General features: G+C 43.7%; 1 protein-coding gene across 3 annotated transcripts in view; it reads left to right on the forward strand.

Moving 5' to 3' along the window:
- neurl1aa (neuralized E3 ubiquitin protein ligase 1Aa) overlaps nucleotides 1-19,851 on the forward strand; it is a 68,245-nt gene that overhangs the window by 21,268 nt on the left and 27,126 nt on the right. The window contains exons 1-4 of one of the 3 annotated variants that reach the window (XM_004538698.3): nucleotides 5,789-6,123; nucleotides 16,708-16,841; nucleotides 17,153-17,403; nucleotides 17,663-17,984. In XM_004538698.3, coding sequence (XP_004538755.1) covers nucleotides 16,751-16,841; nucleotides 17,153-17,403; nucleotides 17,663-17,984 — 664 coding nt within the window. In that variant the 5' untranslated portion in view covers nucleotides 5,789-6,123; nucleotides 16,708-16,750. Of the gene's footprint in view, nucleotides 1-5,788; nucleotides 6,124-16,707; nucleotides 16,842-17,152; nucleotides 17,404-17,662; nucleotides 17,985-19,851 lie in introns of those variants that run through there. The other 2 variants (XM_004538700.5, XM_004538699.5) reach the window with 2 other exon arrangements.

Raw genomic sequence — 19,851 nt, forward strand, 5'->3', positions numbered from 1 at the left:
TAAAGCTGCATACACAACACAAATAGTTTGCTTTGACGTGGCAACCAGAGACCACGCAAAGTTGATAGCATTCTGCAGTTTCAAGCAACTACACCTGAAATATCCACCAGCAACAGGAAGTGGGCGGGGCCCAAGATAAACTTTTCTCAACTTCCAGGTGAGCGACTGAAGCAGTTACCCATGCGACTGAAAAGTACAAGTGATAGACATTTGACCTGGTAGTAAATACATTAAAAAGTTACCTAGGCCGGACCGGAGCAAACGACCAGCCGTCAGCTTTGACCAGTGAATCATTTCCAGTCTGCTTAAGACTTTTTTCCAGATTCTGCCCCAAGCAGCAGCTCTTTGTAATGGGAAGCTTTAAGAATGTGGCCCCAGGGCTCTGAGCGGGCCACACCATCTGTCACAGGACTCCTCGTTCTTTGTAACTCGGGCTGGATGTTTGAATTTGATACAACCTCCAAACAAATGAACACCCACAAACAACGTCTATATGCATGCCAGTCTGTTAATAACAGACACAGCAGTACAATCAATGAAGCCCTTTGTTGGGGAGCTATGACCTTTCCACAGCTGTCCTTGAATTTCACATGTGAGGCTTCCACAATGTATTCAATATCATATGTAGATTTTATACAGGCATTGGTAGATACCTGTCAAATAGCTCTCAGCAGGTTGTAGTTCTCCCGACTCTTTTTGGCTAGAACTTGGACGTTGGAGTCCTTCCTGTATTTATTGTAAGGAAGTCCTTAGTACATTAACCAGAAATCCTTTAATTTCTGGTTAATGTACGCAGAAAGAAGGCGAAAAGCAAGAAACTAGAGAAAGAGACCTTAATTCGGGTCCATCCTGCTCTTGATTATCTCAGCAGTGTGTTTCGGTGTAGCTAAAGTCATAATGATGCTGCTCTTTACATATTTTTCTGTTTTTGTTATGAGAGAAACAAACAAATTCAATCGAGGCTTTTTTTTCACTCCATTTAATCCTGTTGAGGTGCAGAGTAAAAAATAACAAACCTTTATTTTATATCTACCATTTCTTCAAGAAACAATAACCAAAAAGCATATTAGTCAGTGTGGACATCTTACATTTAAAAGGGGTGATCATCTGAACATTTGAAGCAACAAACATAATGCCACAAAGCAGCTGTTACGCATCCAAAGCTGAAATATGGGCATCACCATATGTTGTATCCCATTCTGAAATCTCAAGTTTTGGTAGCCATAAAACATCTAGGATTATTACACCAAACCTGATGAGATCTGGATCTGGTTTAGAAATGAAGGGTGTTGGTTTCTGGTCTTTTGTCCTCTAAATGGGACCAGAATTAACCAGTTCAGTATCTTGTTATATTAAATAAAACCTGAAACTAGCAAGAGAGAGCATAAACATATGTGATAAGTGTTTACTGAGGCGTCAAATCAAGTGAGAGATTGGGTTGTTTTCTCATGAATTTACATCTAATTGTACTTTTTTTGGCAACCAGAGGAGCTGCCCCCTGCTGGTCATAAGACAGAATGCAGGTTTAAAACGCTTTAATTTTAAACCATCTGTGGTATTAATGTTCATAAACAATGTCATTGGTGGCTTCTGAAGATGCTGACTCTGCACTTCTAAAAGTGAAAACATCCAGCACAGAATCAGGAACACATGAAGACGAGTAATCCATCCAAGTACCCGTTTTCTTGTTTCACTTTAGAATCATCCTGTTTCTGAGTTATTTAAAAAACAGACCAAACCTAAACAGAACAGAAGTGTTAATAAGGCCCAAAGAATTCATGAGGTTCGCATGAAACATGCCTCTCATCAGATAGGCCGTAAATATCAGCTGTAGCTGTACGCACACACCCATCTGATGCCGACTAAAGTGCAGCGAACCGTGAATCGCCACATAGTCCAAGTTATGTAATGCAAGTTTATGTACAGACTCTCAAAGATGCACCTCGACCCTGTTGCAGACAGGACTGTGGGCCAAAGGAGGCTTTCTTTCTAAAGGTTAAGGCTGACAGAGCAGTGACTGCAGGAAGAAAGAGTTACTGTACAAAGGAAGGATGTTCTAGCAATGCATTCGTGTACAGCAGCGGTGTCAAACAAGGTGAGGAAGTGCACTTTTCTGCAGGCCTTTCCTCTGGTGTGTATCTGCGAGGTTACACGAAGCGCTGGTCTGACGTTTCTTCCTGAAACTCATCTGGCCAACTTCCAGTCGCCGCTCTTTTCACAGCCATGTCCCTTGCGTGACAAATAGCTGTTATACCTTAGCGCGATGATGTCATCCCTTGGGACTTTTAAAACTCAGCAGACTTGTGGGTGTTACTTTTATTGCTGGGTTTGCAGGGATATTTGTAAGATAGAGGAAATGTGTTTTCTCTTAACTTGCTGTCCTGAGCCACAGACACCACTTATCTGAGTGAAATACAGTCATTTTCTGTCCCCTGATCTGTTTTATAACTATCGATTTAGCTCAGAGATTTTTTTTTCTCTCTGTTGAAAGAAGTCTTTCTTTAGCTGAGTTCTTCTTTAAAATCCAGATTTTTGCAATTGTCAGCAGAGGTGATACTTGAAACCAAATGTGGTTGGCCTCTCATTGTGCTGCGAATACTCTCCAGCAACTGTCTTTACCTCAAATGTGCACACCATGTGTGCGTCTCCAGCATCTCATTTAGAAAACTAAACCTTGAGGTTGAGGTCCTGATTTTATTTTGATGAACCGCCCAGGCAGGCCTTAGTATTTGTTATGGTTACGTGGTGGTAATCATTAAAAATGATGGGGAAACGGGGACATGTAAATATTATTACCTGCGTGATTTAGAGAGTAATCTTTAAACATAAACAACAACGTACAGCATTTTGCTGACAGTTGTTTTATGCTCAGCGAGCCAAAAGGATCATCTGTGTCATGTCTTTGCAACTTACTGGGAAAAAGTTGGTTTAAAAGTTGTTTTTTTTCTTGATAAAATTATAGATTTTTCACAAAGAACAGTGTCAAATAAATGCTGCTTACAAACTCCAGCGATGTTTTAACACAGTTCATTTACATATAAACTGTTATGTGTTTAAAAAGTGTTTCTTCTAACTCAGGCTGGAAATGAGTTTTCCTCCACTGTCCTTAATTCTGACATCGAGCTTGAGCATTTAAAAGGAGAATAAATCTTTATATTTAATTAAACTGCAAATCCACAATGATAATTGTGACATTAAGCATAGCGAGTGCTTAATATTTCACTCGTGCTATACAGCTAGTAGGCTACCTGAATGCATCACTTAATGTAATTTAATATTTCACAGAGAAATAAAATGTTTTAATTAATGTTTAACATGATGGAAATTCACTGATTCTGTACTGGTGTAAAGGAAGTAAACACTCTTCTGGTTCTTTTGATTAATACCAAACTTCACCGTTCTGAGGAAGCTTGTTTCCTCTGAACGGTTTCTGAGCTCAGCCTCTGAGAGGGTGAAAAAGAGCAGAGCAACGACTCCCCCAAATCAAAGGGGACCAGTTAAGGTGGTCTGGGCTTCTGACTAGAGTGCCTCCTGGATATCTGAGTGAGGGGTTTTGGACATGTCACACCCAGGACAGGAGAGATTACAACTCTCGACTGACCTGCAAACACCTTGTTGTTCCTCCAGAAGAGCAGGCAGAAGAGGCTGGGAGCGGGAAGGTCTAAGCATCTCTCCCTACACTGCCTCCCGTGTGACCCAGGCATAGACATGCAATAGAAAATGGATGGACAGGCAGCGTGTTTGAGTTAATCAGGGCCAAATGATTTTGATGAAGAATGCAAACAGCTGATACCGGTGGTCTGTGTACTAAAGGTGTTGTTGGCGCTTGGACCGTGGTTATTTCCACCTCAGAAGCTTCCTCGATTTCAGTCTGTAACAGCTCTGCAAATACGAGGCCAAACTGAGCAGCCTCGAGCTCTGTGGATCAGAAGGCTGGCTGAAGTCTTCACTGCCGTGCTAAAAATGGCAAATGGTTGTCTTTTAATTACAGATACAGCCGCCTCCGGGGTGGAAAGTGTTAATGAACAAAATCCAAGATACCCTTGAATGATGAATTCCTGGCATTCACCTATTAGACTCCGGTTCATATATCTCATTTCTCTCACCCTGTCCTGCCATTATCTAAACGCCTGCAGCTTCAGGCCCAGAGTAAACACTGGTGTCTGGGACTGAGGGCTGCGAGGTCACCGTGGATAGGTGATGACAGCTGAAGTCAGAGGACTGACTCTTGAGGGGTCACCCAGTCTGTCTGCCAGGGGCCTGAGGCACATAAGGAAGCATGGAAGGTGAAAGACTGAGTGCTGAGAGTAAAGAATGTGGCCACTTGCTCTGTGAGCCTCTGGACCCAAACTTAGCCTCAGACGTGTATCGCTTTCTTATTTTTAAACTATGAAATGTGGAACGATAGGCCATAGGCTACTCCTCTTATCTAGTTCATTTATTTAATTACTAAACCTGTCAGACAGTAACATCTTGCAGTGCATGGCCTAATATGGTGAATTAAGAGTGGAGATTATATCATTTAATAGGAAGGCACGGCACACCCTCTTAGAGGTTGGGACTGCAAACTTTATCACAGATTTAGCCAAAGAACATATGCTGCATAACTTACTACACACCAATCAGGCATAACATTGTGACCACCTGCCTAGTACTGTGTTGGCCCCCGTTTTGTTGCCATAACAGTCCTGACCCATCAAAGCATGGACGAGACCCCTGAAGGTGTGCCGTGGTATCTGCAACAAGATGTTACCAACGGATCCTTCAAGTCCCCTAAATTGTGAGGTGAGGCTAGCACATCCCAGCACATCCCACAGATGCTCGATTGGACTGAACTCATTGCTGTGCTCCTCAAACCATTCCTGAACCATTATCCTGCTGAACGAGGCCACAGCCATCAGGGAGTACCGTTTCCATGAAGGAGCCTACATGGTCTGGAACAATGCCTAGGTAGATGGTACGTGTCATTGTAACGCCCACATGTGTGGCAGGACCCAAGGTTTCCCAGCAGAACATTGCGTAACACAACTTCCCCAATCATCGTTAGAAATCCAGACTTCCTGCACTTCTGCTAAACATTGTTACTCAATGTATTGAAGTCTCTCCAAAATTCCTAAACATGAATAGAAACTTCTGTTCTTTAGTCTCGCATTAACTCTCTTACTGGTAGCTGAGGACAATCGTGGCACACCTGAGTGGAGACTACATTCACCATCTGGGAAGTGACCCAGTCTGATGTGTAGTATCTCCAGGTGTGTGGGTTTGGTGGATCGTGGGTCAAAGAGGGTTAGGATTACTGATATGTTACTCATACAGCACATGAAGACTTTGTAGCTGATTAGACATCTGCACACACAAGCAGGAGCGGGTGCTGGACCCAAACAGTCCAAAAATGAGCTTTTCCCAGAGGTGAACACGTGGTCTGACATCATTAACGGTTTATGCAAAATATTACCTGACATTTTTTAACCTTATCACATACACAATAGCTCAGCCTGTGTTTGTCAGGGTCTACTTCCTGTTTAATCCTTGCCCCACCCACACTTTCCTCGTCACACCAATGGGGATGTGTAAATGTCATTATGCGGTTAAGATGGATTTCTTTTCATTGTTTGTTTGTTTGTTTTTAAAGGAAACTTTTCTCCTTCATCAGCTGAGGAAATAAACCCTGTGTGGTCACACTGTGCCCTCGCGCCTTACCTCCCGCTCACCCTTATATCCCCCCATGTTTTATTCCAGCCTCGTGGCCCATAAATGGCAGCTCTGTGCGGCAGTGACAGCGTTAAAACCGCTCATGTCCGAGTCTCCACCTTCTATGTAAATGACAGCGTGAGTGAGTGGGACCCGAGGCGGAGAGCTCTTACTGAATGAGGCTGACGGGGACGGGGGGAGTTGCCTTCACGGACGTGTGTGTGTGCGCTCACAATAATAAGGAGGTGTGGGTCCGCTCTCTGCTGTTTGCATGTACCCGGAGCAGAGCAGCGATAGGCTACCTTTTGGATGCAATCATGTCACGAGCGCTGGGCTGTGCCACGAGAGCATCTGAATAATCCACACCGGCCATACGCGCACGGCAGAAGACTGAAGCGATGGGTGGCCAGATAACGCGAAATGCCTTTTACGGTAAGGAGCAAACATTTGTCATATCTGAGATGTTTCGGCGCCTTTGTTCAGGTCTTTGGCTGTGAGCTGCTCACGCTCTGTTATCAGGTACCAGCCTATTCTTTGCTCACAGTTACGTCACTCCTGTAATTAGAATAGGGGTCTCGAGACGCGCAGCTGTGTCTTCTGATTACGACGTAACAACCAGGATGTCCCCGGCTCCTCGCGCATTGACCTGCGCCCTGTATAGCAGTAAATTGCAGGGAGGTGTTTGCACTGGGAGCAGCTTAGCTGGAGGAGAGGAAAGTTGTGGGGTTTCCCCTCATTACTAAACAGAGCGTGCAGCTGTGCCTCGAGAAATCAATGAATTGATTTTTTTTTTTTCTTTTGTATTGTCCTGTATGCCATCACTAAGGTCCCACCAGGGGCGTGTCCAAAGGATGGGGCATGGGGTGGCACCAGGCCCCATAGATGGTATCTCTATGGGGGGGCAAATTTGGCAAATATTGTAGCTTGTGCTCCATACTGTCCACTTAAAGCTTTACTTCTTAGCTTCCAGATTGTAAAACATAATTCTGCATTATTTTGAATTCTGTGTACTGTTACCAGTGCCTGAAGTACTTTAGTAATAGTACAAAAGTATCCAAATACACTCGAAGCAGGTGTGCAAATACTTGTTTTCTACACACTGTTTGTATCTGATCAGATATTTGGGTTTCTCGTGCTCCACGTGCCACACTATTCCAAATATCCTGCACAGACCCCCCGGGGGCAAAGCATCCATCTGACAGGGCGGTTGCTGGCTATAAGCAAAATGCACAGGCCGGCTGAATTTCAAAGATGTGTTTTGGTGGTGTAGTGTTCTCTCCACGAGACCCCAGGGACCTTTTGTTCTGTTAATAAACAGTGGAGCTTCTGTATAGGTTCATACTCTGAATGTAGGCCAGCTTCAGTGCTTGTGTGGTGTCAGGCAGAGTTTTTAACAACAATAAGATGACAGTAACCCACCCGTCCACGTCCCCACACCCCCTCCTTTCTACAACAGCAAGAAATGAGGAAGTGAGCCGTGCCAGCAGTGTGATGAGGAATTCGTTCCTCGTCTTTGCACAATTATTATTAGCATGGTGTGTCGTGTTTGGGTGTGTGTGTGTATATATACCTATGTGTTACTATGGGGGTTAAGCTGTGTCCCTGATCCTGCAGCCTCTTCTGGTTTTGACCACCTGATCGTTCTAATTAAAGCCCTGAGATTAATCCAATTACTTAAAGAGGGACAAGCTAAGACAGCAGGAAGAGCTCCTTTTCTCTGGGATCAAGGTCAAACGCCTCCGAAAATTAGAACACGGCGTTTTTCTTGTTGTGCGATCAGAATGCAGTCTTACCTGGTATTGGTGTTAGTCTCTAGCAAGGCTGTCATCAGGACTCACAAAGAGGCCCAACTTATTATTTTTACTAACACAGCCTGTTAAAGGAAAACACGTCATTATATTTGTCCATAAAATTCAGTTTTGTGAATTTTAAATCACTTATTGAAAAGTTTTGTGTATTTCTTCAGTGTGAAGTTTGAATGCAAAATTAAATCTCTCGACATGTTTTACTAATAAAACGGACTCAGAGCATGGCTGCTCTTTTGTGCATTACAACATTGTTCTGTGTGTTGATGGCAACAAAATATACAAAATGGTAATCAACTGTAAATTAGAAACAACTCGAATAAAACAGCACGTCAGTTTTCATATGGGAGAGGTTTGTTTTGATAGGGTGGCTTTTGTTTGCTTTAGGCTTTACATGCACCAGGTTTGCATAACATTTTGGTAAAAACCACGTCTAACCCAAATTTACAGATATAGTCGTGGAATTTGGAATCTGAATATAGTTATTATCAAATATGTAAGTCGAACAAATGTTCTGCTGTAAACATAAGGCTGTTTCGTGGCTCACGTGTGTGATGTTCTTGCAGAAATGTGAGCTAAGTCACGTCTTATAAAGCTCGCAGTCTCCTCTTCATGGTTGATGTTAGAAAACTCTCCAACAGAACTTTTCCCTAGCAAACGTTTGGACCCATGGAAAGCGTTTGTGTGATTTCATGTCCCAGGGCTCTGGGACTATTCAGTGTTTGAACTTTACTCAGAACTCGTTTGACATTACGTCTAGTTTTCTTTTGTTCAAAGATGCCTGTACAGATCAAAACTGTTCTTAACAATAAATACTGAATTCTCTGATATTTTAAGAAGGATACTGAGTGATTTTATTCCTGGATCTCATCACTTTAAACGACCATGGAGCAGTTTTGACAGTTGTGCAGAGTCCTGCACACAAACTGCTTTCACAGTGCATCTGAAATAATTTAACTGTAATAATGACCAAAGCTGTTACTCGGTATTTTATGGTCTTACCTTCAACTGCAGACTTTAGTTTTGTCATCTTTTTTCACTGTAACTGCTTTTTCTCGTCTGCAGTCACGCCTGCCTTTGTTTTGCCAACAGCGACGATGTTTGCTGTCCTCGATGTTCCTCATAGTTGAGTTAAAACTGCAAATTGCTTGCTAGTAAGAACCTGCAGGTACAGCAGTGTTTGAGTGAGTACAGGAGGCAAGCATATGATAACTGGGAGTGATTCATAACCTCAGCTTTAATCACAGACTGTACAGAAAAAGGTTGCCATCATAGCCACTGCGACATCCTGTTTCGAGACCTCCATTTCAGCTGTTTTGCCACCACCATCTTGGTTTTTGGAGGTAGAAGTCTCCACGTGTGAAGGAGCAGCTGATGCTAGCTTTCATCCACACAAACACAGGTTACACCTTACAAATAACAATAAAAAATAGAGTTTTAGTCACCAGAACCACATCGAAAGCCATCATTTTGTCTGATAACTCAGTTAAAATGCTGTAAAATTCACAAACGTGGTCCTGAAGTGCATGGCAGTGAGTTTTTGAAGTGTCTGTGAGGCCCAACAGAGCTCGCAGCTACAGCTGTGTGTGTGTGTCAGCGTTCCTCTAATGGTGGAACTGTTGAGAGGGGGGGAAATTAGCTAAAGTTAGAATTTTAATGTGGGAGTCTTTGTGGTGGCTTCATCTTTCAGCCTCAGAGGCCGACACTTAGTCATGACAGGCAAGTTAAGGCCGGTCCAAAGCATTATGGGTACCCCCCCCCCCCCCCCCCCCCCCCCCCAATCAAAGTATAACTGTTTCCATGACAACCCACAGCCATTGATAGAAAGTGCTTCTTTCTAAATTTGAAAAAGCAGGCATTAATTTCTGAACCTTTGCAGTGATGTTTTCTTCTGCATGTGAGCCTTTTTGGAAAATGTGCCTGTTTAAAAAAGAAAGTTAAAATCGTTGCTCTGCGTCTCTCACTGTTTACGTGTTTGCACGAGCACAGCGAGAGCTGCTGGGGAACAGATTATGCTTTCTAAAATTGAATCTCTGCAGGCTGCTGTTCTCAGGTGTGAAGCACCAGAGCACATCCAAACAGCGTTTGCTGAGTCGGTTGCGTAATTGAGTCTGCCGAGTGTGTGGGAGCTCCACTTCTGTGCTCCCGATTGACTGAAAGTGGGCCACTGTCTGCGGCTGATTCGACGCAGCGTCTGGTTGCATTCGAGCTGAATTGGATTCTGTATCCGAATGCAAAGAGAAGCTATATCACAAAGTAAAGATTCGTAACTTTGTCGAATTGGACTGGGGCTCGGTAATGTCACGGGATCTGCCTCAGGTTATTGAACGCACCAGCAGCCTCTGTTTTGTTTTTTTCTTTTTGTGTGTAGTAGAGTATAGTGACAGGAACGTATGTCTCTGGGTCAGGTGGCATTGTTGAGAGCGTGCATCAGTGTCGCACACATAGCTGTTGCTTCCTCTAACTTAAAGCATCAGCTCTCGTGACAGGTCACCTTCAAGGCAGCGCCCACACGATGACTTCCAGTCAGTACTGAATAGCATCTCGCATGCTTCAGTCAATACACGCTGCATGTCATTACGCCTCTCCACCAGCCTGCTCTCTTTCTCTAACAGAGAGGCATCGTGGGACAGCATTGTGCTCCGCTGTGCGCAGCCTTGTGATATTATTATTTATTGATTACTGTTGTGTAATCCCTTCCGTGAAGAGAATGTGGTAAGACTAGTGGGCCGTAGTGGATGACGTCAGTCAGACTTCATCCTATCCACGTCTCACCTTTCACTACCAGGCCGTCCCAGTGTGAATTATTTAGGCGTCGCTCTGCAGCAGGTTAAGCTCTGAGCTGTTGAGCACATTTCATTTGGTAGTTATGTTATGATCATTTGTAGCTTCTCATTTGCAGGTGACTTTATTCCGTTTAATGTAATTTCAAATTTAATCCGTTTTGTTTCTGTCCAATCTGCTGGCCATTATACAGACATGACTGTGGACTCGGTGGGGAATGAATATTTCATATAGTTTTTGTTCACTCGCTCTTTTTTTATTTTTTTTATTTTATGAAACCTGTCCTGTCAATTCAGTTCAGTTTTTTTATACATTTATACAAATCACAAGGGGTCCAGTAGTTGCACTTTCTATTTCCTTCAGTGGAAACCAGTTTGGATGCACATTTTCTTGTTTAAAAACATCGTTATTTGCTTCAGGTTGGCTTTCTAAGTGGACCAGTTGTAAACTGTTTCAGTGGTGGTTGCACATATTAAACATGGGCTAAGTTTAAATAATGAGATAAGAGTCTGAACTGTAGAAGTAATCCCTGTGGCCCAAGAGCTCAAAACTCACTGATCTCAGGCCTTTTTTAAAACCCGTGGTTCTTTATGATGTCAGTAAGAGCATGCGGTCGTCTAAAGCACCAACTGCTGGCTATGAGAGCAGAAGACCTGGCTGTGTGCCGTTTCTGTTACTTCTGTTTGCAAGGGGGAGCTAATCAGAAGAAAGTTAGCTTAAAGCCAGGGGGAAGGTCTTCTTTCAGAGAGTGTAACATGTGAAGGGGTCATGGAAAGCTACCTTTGCACAAGGTTGAAAACATGGAGTTCCTCTGTAGCATAAAAATCTGCCAAACTGATACTGAAGCCAATCAGTATTTCAGTTAAAAAGGAGAACTGGTGGTGAGTTACATTATTGTATTACAGTTTGTTGAGCCGCTTGGAAAGCAAGTAAGCTGTTAGAAATGTGCTTGGACTTTTGAGAGACCAACATTTTTTGATTGGTGCTATAAAACTCAGGCAATATTTGACAGGATTAGTATTATGGGGCTTTCAGACATAATGCAGCAAGCTCTCAGAAAGGCATTATTTCCAAACTCCTTCGAATGAGGTCTCTCTCCCACTTTGTCCTGAACATTCGTCAGGAACCCTCGACGTTACATTTTAACCCTCTGTGCGTCTCTTGGATGTCGTCAATGTCAAAGGTAGGCTGGTGGACTCAGTGGACGTCCCTCAGAGAAAGACCCTGGGAGCAAAGTCAAAGTCATCATCTTTGCAGGAGTTGTTGATGAAAATGAAGAAGGAGCTCTTAGATGGAAGAAGTTAAACTTCTAGCATGTGGTTTGTGTCGGGAAAGGGTGCATTTCACCCAAACCTAGATCGTTTTTTCTTGTAATCTAGCAGTGTTTGTGCCTAAACCTTATAAAACATCAGCTAAAAAAAAGAGACGTGGAAAAATAGCAGTCCAGCCTGGTGTGGTGTGTGTGCCGTGGAAACTGAACTTGTTGTTTTATCAGCTTCTTCTGATACTTGTTTCTTAATTTGATAAGAATCAATCAAGTTGTTATTAGTAGACTTCATTAAGATAAAAGGTTTTCTTCTCTAACAAAAGTGAAAATACGATTGCCACTGATGGTAATCGTTGCTCAGTGTTTAGCGGTCAGTAGTATAGCTAAAGGAGGGAAAAAAGCCTACCTGAGCTAATCCAAAGTAAATTGTTTTTTGGACGGGATCACCTGACACTGATCTGAGCAGTCACAGACCAACAGATCTCTCACGATGTTCCTTAACAACATTTCTGATCTTTTGGTCGCCACCAGCGATGCAGTGACTTCCTGGTACCTGCCCTCAGGTAGAGTAGCAGCCACAGCTACCGTAGCAGTCGGTGCCTGTTGAGTTTTATATGATCTGACTGCATCTGTCACACATGTGTGCAACTTTGGAGATGAGTAATAAGAGGAAACGTAACACTCTGGGTGACTCTGTAAGAGGCACAGCATGTTGTTCTTGTACCTGTACTGTAACGCGTAAAGCCTTCTTGCCGAAATGATAATGCATGTGATTAATTGTCGCCGTTATCGTGTGATTCATTTCACTGTTGCAGTTACATTAGACTGAAATGGCATTTTGTCATGAGTCAGTGCGATTAAATGCATCATCCAGACACTGCTATGTAAACATCATTAAGAAGTTGTTTGTCATTGCCCTCCAGGCTTGTTGGCAGTGTTTTAAATGACGCTGTCAGCTGATCTACAGAGAGAAACATCTGAAAAAGAAGCAAAGGAGAAGCGTTTTCCACCTGTGAAGTTTTGGTAAAGATGAAATGGATTTTATTTATCCGCCCTGTGTTGTAATGTTTGCAGTTATCCCGAGAGAACGAGCTGAAGCTAAACAGTCCGCTTTGTGTTTTCTTAACAAATGATTCTGGTGAGTGATCCAAAGTACACCAGTACATTAATGCTCATTTACTTCTAATAGGTGCATAAATAAACTGTGATAAGCTTGAGTGGAAATGTAAACCTGTAAGGATCTGGTGTTTGACGTTACACCCTACACCAGTCTGCATGTTTGTTATTCCCATGTTCCCACATTGCTTAAAGGCTTGATGGGCTATCGTAAAGTCACAAAAGTAACTCTGTGTGCGAGGTTGTGTTTTCTCTAATGTTTCCCAGGATGAGCTTCAAGCTGGACTTCACATGGCAACAAGTGCAGAGAGTGGGTTGGTATGTGGGCTACCTGTGCTTTGAATGATACAGCCTCATCGTGTTTCCATGGTGCTAAAATTGGGCGTATCAGTGGAGATCTGGGTCAATGACATGTGCAAACACCGGTCAGGGTTTGTTTTAGTCCCCCTTGGAGATGGGTCTGAGGCTTTGGACACAAAGTGTGTATCACAGCAGAAAAGTGATTCTGCACACACTGCTAATGCAATATGTTGCCTTTGTATATGAAGCAGTATAGCCTGGATATTAGTCTTCATCATTTTATGCAGCGCATGGTTCAAAATCTCTGCACAGCTGAATGAACGGCCGAGGTTCCAGCGAGTGGCGGGTTATATGGCACAATACAGCTCAGCGGTTACCTCACAGGAACATTTCATTTGAAGAACAGCTTTTGCGGGTGTTCCACAGAACAAGGAAGTGATGTACCCACTAGACACGGAGCAAATATTTGAATAGTGTTCTGGACACATAAAATTAGATTAGCATGGGAAACTGCTTGAGTTGAACAAAAAACCTCTCGTCATCCACCTGAATGAAATGATGAGACCGCAGAGATGTTCATTGCAGTATGACGGTATTATCTGTCTGTGTACTGTGACGAGCGATCGGACCTGTCACACATGTGCTGTCATTAGTGGGATAAACAACCCTCTGCACTCGTGGGCAGAGGAATACAAGCTTTTCACCCTGTTTGTTCATAATAAGACATCCTTGACCTTTGGCAAAATGGCTCCTATGAGGCTTTTAAAACAACCTCTTCACTGATAACAAAAGTATAAAGCTGTGTGCACAAGAACGGGTTTAGCGGAGGCAGCTGTTAGACTGTAGTCAACAAGAGTTATTTACATTGAGGGGTCACATCTCGGGCTCTGAGGACATGAGCATACTCCAGGATTTGTGTTCCTGAGGTAATTGGACGACTGAGACGGGCTGCTCGAGGCAGCTTTGTTTTTCTGATAGCTTCAACAAACAGCAAGCCTTAAACAAAGCCCACTAAGTGGGGAAATAGTCGATATTTGGTCAAAAGTAAATTCAAAGCTTAAGCCATATAGTCTGAGTGCAGTGGCCAATGTTGGGGGGGGGGGGCTTCTGCAAAGAAGCTATCTGAACAGCAGGCGACTGGTATCCAAATCAAGTAGGACTAGCAGTAAGTTATCATGCATTTCAGCATTTTTAAGTGGAGCTGGTACAAGAAACATTTTTTTAGCCAGCTGCAACCTTAAGACTTTCTATAGTGAAGGCAATATTTATGCTGCTGTGTTTAAAGCAGTGCCATCACTGTGTTTCATGAACTATCTAAGAATTGCATTAAAGTACATATCCTGAGTATGTTGATAGGTTACCCACACACGCATCCATCCATGCTTCATTCATTTCAGGATTACAGGGGAGGATATACCCTGGACAGGTTATCAGTGTCTTGCAGGGCTAGCACTCAGAGACAGACAACCATTTGCACTCACATTCACACCTATGGGCAGTTTAGGGTCACCAGTTAACCTTGCCGCACCGACTGCATGTCTTTGGGCTGTGGGAGGAAGCCAGAGTACCTGCAGAGAACCCACAAACATGGGTGTGCAAGCTCCACACACAAATACTCTGGCCAGGTGGTGGATTTAAACCCAGGACCTTCTTGCTGTGAACCAACAGTGTTAACCACCGCAACACTCCGGCCTACCTGAGTTTGCTCTTCTGCAGCAGCAGCAGAAGCAGCTTAAATACTATGGCCTGTATGGGATTTGCCAATTGGATGTATAGACGTTTATCAGCTGAGACATCAGCCGATGTGGGCTGGCACTGAGATGAGCTGATCTGCCAGGATTACAGCTGAGCTTGACTTCATGATGCTGCCTAAACGAGTGCTGCGCATGTTACCTTGGAGAGGAAGAAGTACCACGAAGAGGAGAGATACTTGGATACCGTGTAGTCTTGATATTCGCTCAGAAGTTAAACCAGCTGTGAATTCAGCGTTTCCAAAACGTAACCGTTGACCCACAGATACCTGAAATGGATGCTTTTTTTCTGTGTTCACTAGTACTCCTGTTTGTTTGACTGGAAAAACACAACCAAGCAAGACTATAAATATAACTTTATTGTGTCTCAATAAACAAAAGGCATCTGTTGTAAGCTCACTGATGGCTGCCAAGTGAGCCCATCAAGACCTTTAGATACCACGGGTTGCTAAGGAACATGAATTCACACGTAGCCCCTTCTCTCTGCAGCAGCTGTGCCTCTTTAGAGCCCGCTAATTCATTCAGCTCAAACTGCCCAGGACCACGTGAACCACATTCAACAGCCGCTCCTCTGTAGCACTGCCTAAGACAAAAGGCCTCAGCCGTCTTCTTAAGTTCGGGGCCAGATAGAATAGCAGACATGCTGTGTAAAACTGTAGTGTTATTACAAGATAAACACAGACAAACACAAAGACGGACTACAAAGCGTGCTGTTGTCTTTGACTAAATATGTGGACTTATCAGGACTCTGCAGGACATCTGCTGCTGCCCTTGAGTTGGCTTTCATTGTTTCAGGGTCTGGTCAAATCAGGCAGGCCTCTGTAAAACTGAATGTTAATCATATAATTCTGGCAATTTTTGTAATGAGGCACCTGCCACAGTTTCTTTTCATATTCAAACGCTGTAATAGAGGCAGAATCACACTGTACATTTAATGTAGTGGACTGATGGACGACAGTTTCTTTCTCCTATCAATATGTACGTAGCCAGGCATTTCTGTGTTGAAACATTTTCAGCACAGCTGACTGGAGTTTGGTGGGGAAAAACTGAAACATTCAGCATAAACATCAGGATTTGCTGATGTTTATTGTGATGTATCAATCGCTCAGACCGGAGGAGATGGAATTTCTTTCTAGATGGCAAATCATACCCGGAGAAATCTATGAAAGAAGAGACAGCAGACCAATTTCTCTGCTGACAGTAGCTCGAGTAGTCCATAATGCAACACAGCTATGAAACATGTAGTGCTTTGAGTCTGCAATAGGACTCTCAATAGATCTCTTATCTTACAATCACAGTTGGTATTGCTTTGAATTATTGCTGTGAGAGGATACAAGTGCAGTCTTTGTAGATACAGCTGGTCAGGTGAGGAAAACGCTAATCGCTAACTGATGTAAGCGGGGGCCTGACAAGCCGAGGGAAAGCGGGTACATCAGGAAGATGGATTATACCCCATAACCACAAAATACTGGAATGTTTAAACACAAATACAGAAACTTCTGGAAGGCATTTAGCATCTCAGAATGGTAACGTATTGAATATCAGATCAGTCGAATTTTGAGGATTCTCTCCTTCAAAGCTAAAAACTTCCTCTCAGCTCAGCTGCAGAATACTAATTTAGTCATTCTAACCTGGCGGTTAGTGGCCGTGGAAAATCTGTGAAAATTGCTCAAGTGCATGTTTCTAGTAGCTGCTCAAGTGCTGCGGTCACACTCCTCTCACTCGGACTCCATTCAGGCACTTCTGCTGCCCATGCATTTAATTATCAAGTCAGTCATGCCTTCCTCTGCGAGTCTTCTTCACCACCGGAAAGCAGCCATCGAACTGCTTCCCGGGTTTTGGGTTGAAGTGCGTGACCAAGCGCGATATGTGATATTTAGTCTTGCTAGAAACTTGCAATTGACCTGTTTGGTTGGTTATTGGACTGCAAGAATTATACCATAACGTCAGTGTTAATTGGGTCAAATAATGTATATGCAATATGTTCAAACAGCATCATACTTCACACGGCTTCTACTGAGAATTTGTGGTCACAGATGTCCAACAGAGCGTCTCACGGCCAACGCGGACCATGTAATGCAGCCATTAGATTTCAGAATGGCTGTTTGTCTGGGAACAGCTCATTTTGTGAGTAACTAAAGAGCATCATTTGTCTTGGACATGTGTTTTTGAAAGTTTTCAGCCTGCAGGCCCAGTGTGATTATTGCTGATTAGCTTATTACTCTTCTACTCACAGATAATCAACAAAGAACCAAATCCTAGATGATATTTCCTTATCTGATGTCATTTTGTGTGATAACATTTTGAATTACAAACATCAGATGCTAACTGCATTGCTGGAACCTAACCTCCTGCTCCTAATTAGGACGTTTATTTGGTTTGTTTTCAATGAAATTCATGGCTTTGTTCTGCTCTTTTGTCTCTCGTTGCCTTATTAGACTCCCTTGGTGGCCCATTCCCGTCCACGTCACATCGATGTCACCACAAACCCAAGAGGTGCCTGCCTATCCACTGTGGCAGTGTCGGTGGGCCTCTCCCCATCAGCCCACTTCTATTCCATCCAAACGCCAAGGGGTCCCAAATTGTCATGGACCTTGCCCAGAAGACAGCAAAGAGGCAGGCCAGTTTCTGCAATGCCATCACCTTCAGCAACCGGCCCATCACGCTCTATGAGCAAGTCCGCCTCAAGGTACATTTTTCACAGAGTGGAGCACTTTTCCTCTCGAGTGTCTGAGAGCTTTTAAACTGTCAAAACTGTTGTCTTAGTTTTATCTTAGCTTGACAGTTAAAAGGTTTTGTCCCCCAGTGTAAACTCAAATTCGCTGTCTGTGTTGGATAGACGTGATGCAGTTATTGATTTAAAGCCTCAAAAAGCAGACGTTTCTATTCATGGAAACATTTTTATAATTTGATATTTTTCACGTACCAACAAGTTTTCTTCTTTGCAGATTACCAAAAAGCAGTGCTGCTGGAGTGGGGCTCTGCGTCTGGGCTTCACCGCTAAAGACCCCTCCAGAATAAACCCAGACAACCTTCCCAAGTACGCTTGTCCTGACCTGGTGTCTCAGAGTGGCTTCTGGGCCAAGGCGCTGCCCGAGGAATTTGCCAACGAGGGCAACGTCATCGCCTTTTGGGTGGACAAGAAAGGGAGAGTCTTCTACCGCATTAACGAGTCCAGTCCCATGCTGTTCTTCAGCGGGGTCCGCACGGCCGAGCCCCTCTGGGCCCTCATTGATGTTTACGGCCTGACCCGCGGCGTGCAGCTGCTAGGTAAGAACATGGTGGAGGGAATGAGGCGTGTCTTGATGGGCTTGGTGTGCATATCATCCAATAACAAAGTAAATAACTGTTTATAAAAGATCAAACCACCCTGCCATGTAGAAGGGCTCTGTGTCAGAATATTTAAATATAGTTAATAGAATTCAAACATGGCGCTTTTACCTTAGTCCGTCTTTATTTAGTCAAGATTTACCAAACTAATTGGAAAATGGTGGGTGTTCAATAAGAGCGCCCAGCTGCCTTTGTCCACCGGTCCCCACAGGCAGCTTAATCCAGCCCCAGTGCTGCGTTTCATGAGTAATTAGCTTTTGTCCTTCTAGAATAACCTTGAAGAAAAGTTCTTTCACAGCTGATCACCAAAAATCTTCAATTCAGAGTCTTTAATTTGTACATCTTAGCCCTGCATGCATCAACATCCAAGATAAGGATTGGAGAATGGTACCAATACATATTGCTTTAGATGTCATACACAGTCAGGTGAATGTGTTGGGAGCAATACGGAGACCCACCAACCTTCTGATTGGTGGATGACACACCTGTATCTACCTTAGCCACGGTCACCTTCTTTTCTCGTCACTTTGAAAAACCTCTAAAGTGATAAGAAAGTAACCGGGTGTAAAGACAACCTTTCATGTTGGTGTTTTTACTTTTAACATCACTGCTGTTGAAAAAGTGAGTTCTCCTTTTGTTTACTGTATGTCTACAGGTTACTCACCCCGCTGCTGTGTGCAGTAAAGCCTTCGGCCAGCCTCAGAAATATTTGGCCCACATGTTTACACCAGAGCAGCGGAGGCACACTGTTGTGCATTATCCAGCTATGCTACGTAGCTTAGCATGCATACCCTGCGTACATAGCACAGGATAGTATGGCTGTGGCTTTGATGTGGGAACTTGTGTGCTCGTTCTTGTTTTCCCCTTCAGAGCGGATGCTGTTGTAAAAATACACCAGGGGTCACATGTCCCATGTTTGATTGTATTTGTGCTGGTTGACAATATCTCCTCCAGGCTGGCAGCGGCGGATGTGTAGTGTACAGAGCATGAGGGGAATCCATATTCTTTGTTTTCTCTGTTTTTACACCATAATTGCTAAAAGTCTCGTTGCCGTTTGCAACATTTTTCCTACTCAGTCGGTGTTTGCAGGGAGGAAAAATGGTTATTAATGGCTGTTTCATTTTAAAGGAACATTCAAAAAAGGGTTCATGCACATCAAATGCACAAGCTGAGCTTAGCACCCGGAGCTTTAGGGTGATTAAACTCTCTGTCCAACATCTTTCTGAGATGCCTGACCCTCGAAGACACTGCTTCAAGCACCGTTTTAATCAGAAACTGGTCCTCTCCCCTTAAGCCTTCTGCTTAAGTCATCCTTACTGTCTTTTTACTGTCAGGCCATGTGCAGGGCTGCCTACAGAGTGAGTCTCAGGGGGCCTACAGACTGACATCTGCCCTCATAAACGGGGGCCTGTTCAGAGGGGGGGGCACTACCAAAGGCTGAGAGAGAGAAATGCATCACCCAGACCAGACACCATCTTTGTGATGGTGAAAGGCCAATTGTGTCAGCTCTGTGCATCACGTTTCTGTGCGTTTCAGGAACCTTTTTACTGCACAGGCCACATCCGAGGCTTTATTTATGGAGCAGCTACAGTAGTAGCTGTAGTCCTCGCCACTCTAATCGCTGTCTTGGATCAATTTGGTCTGGCAGTTGTGTACATTTTATCTTTAAGCCCCTTTTTTTATTTTAATTTGTGATGTTCACAGTTGTAACCAAGCTACAGCGCACCTGCCAGAGTCCCCTCTCAGATCAATAACATTTATTTTCTCTCCACGTCCGTCTCTAACAGCACTGCGTGAGATTATTCAC

The sequence above is a fragment of the Maylandia zebra genome, linkage group LG6 (genome assembly GCF_041146795.1).
Source record: "Maylandia zebra isolate NMK-2024a linkage group LG6, Mzebra_GT3a, whole genome shotgun sequence".
NCBI classification, from domain to species: domain Eukaryota; kingdom Metazoa; phylum Chordata; class Actinopteri; order Cichliformes; family Cichlidae; genus Maylandia; species Maylandia zebra.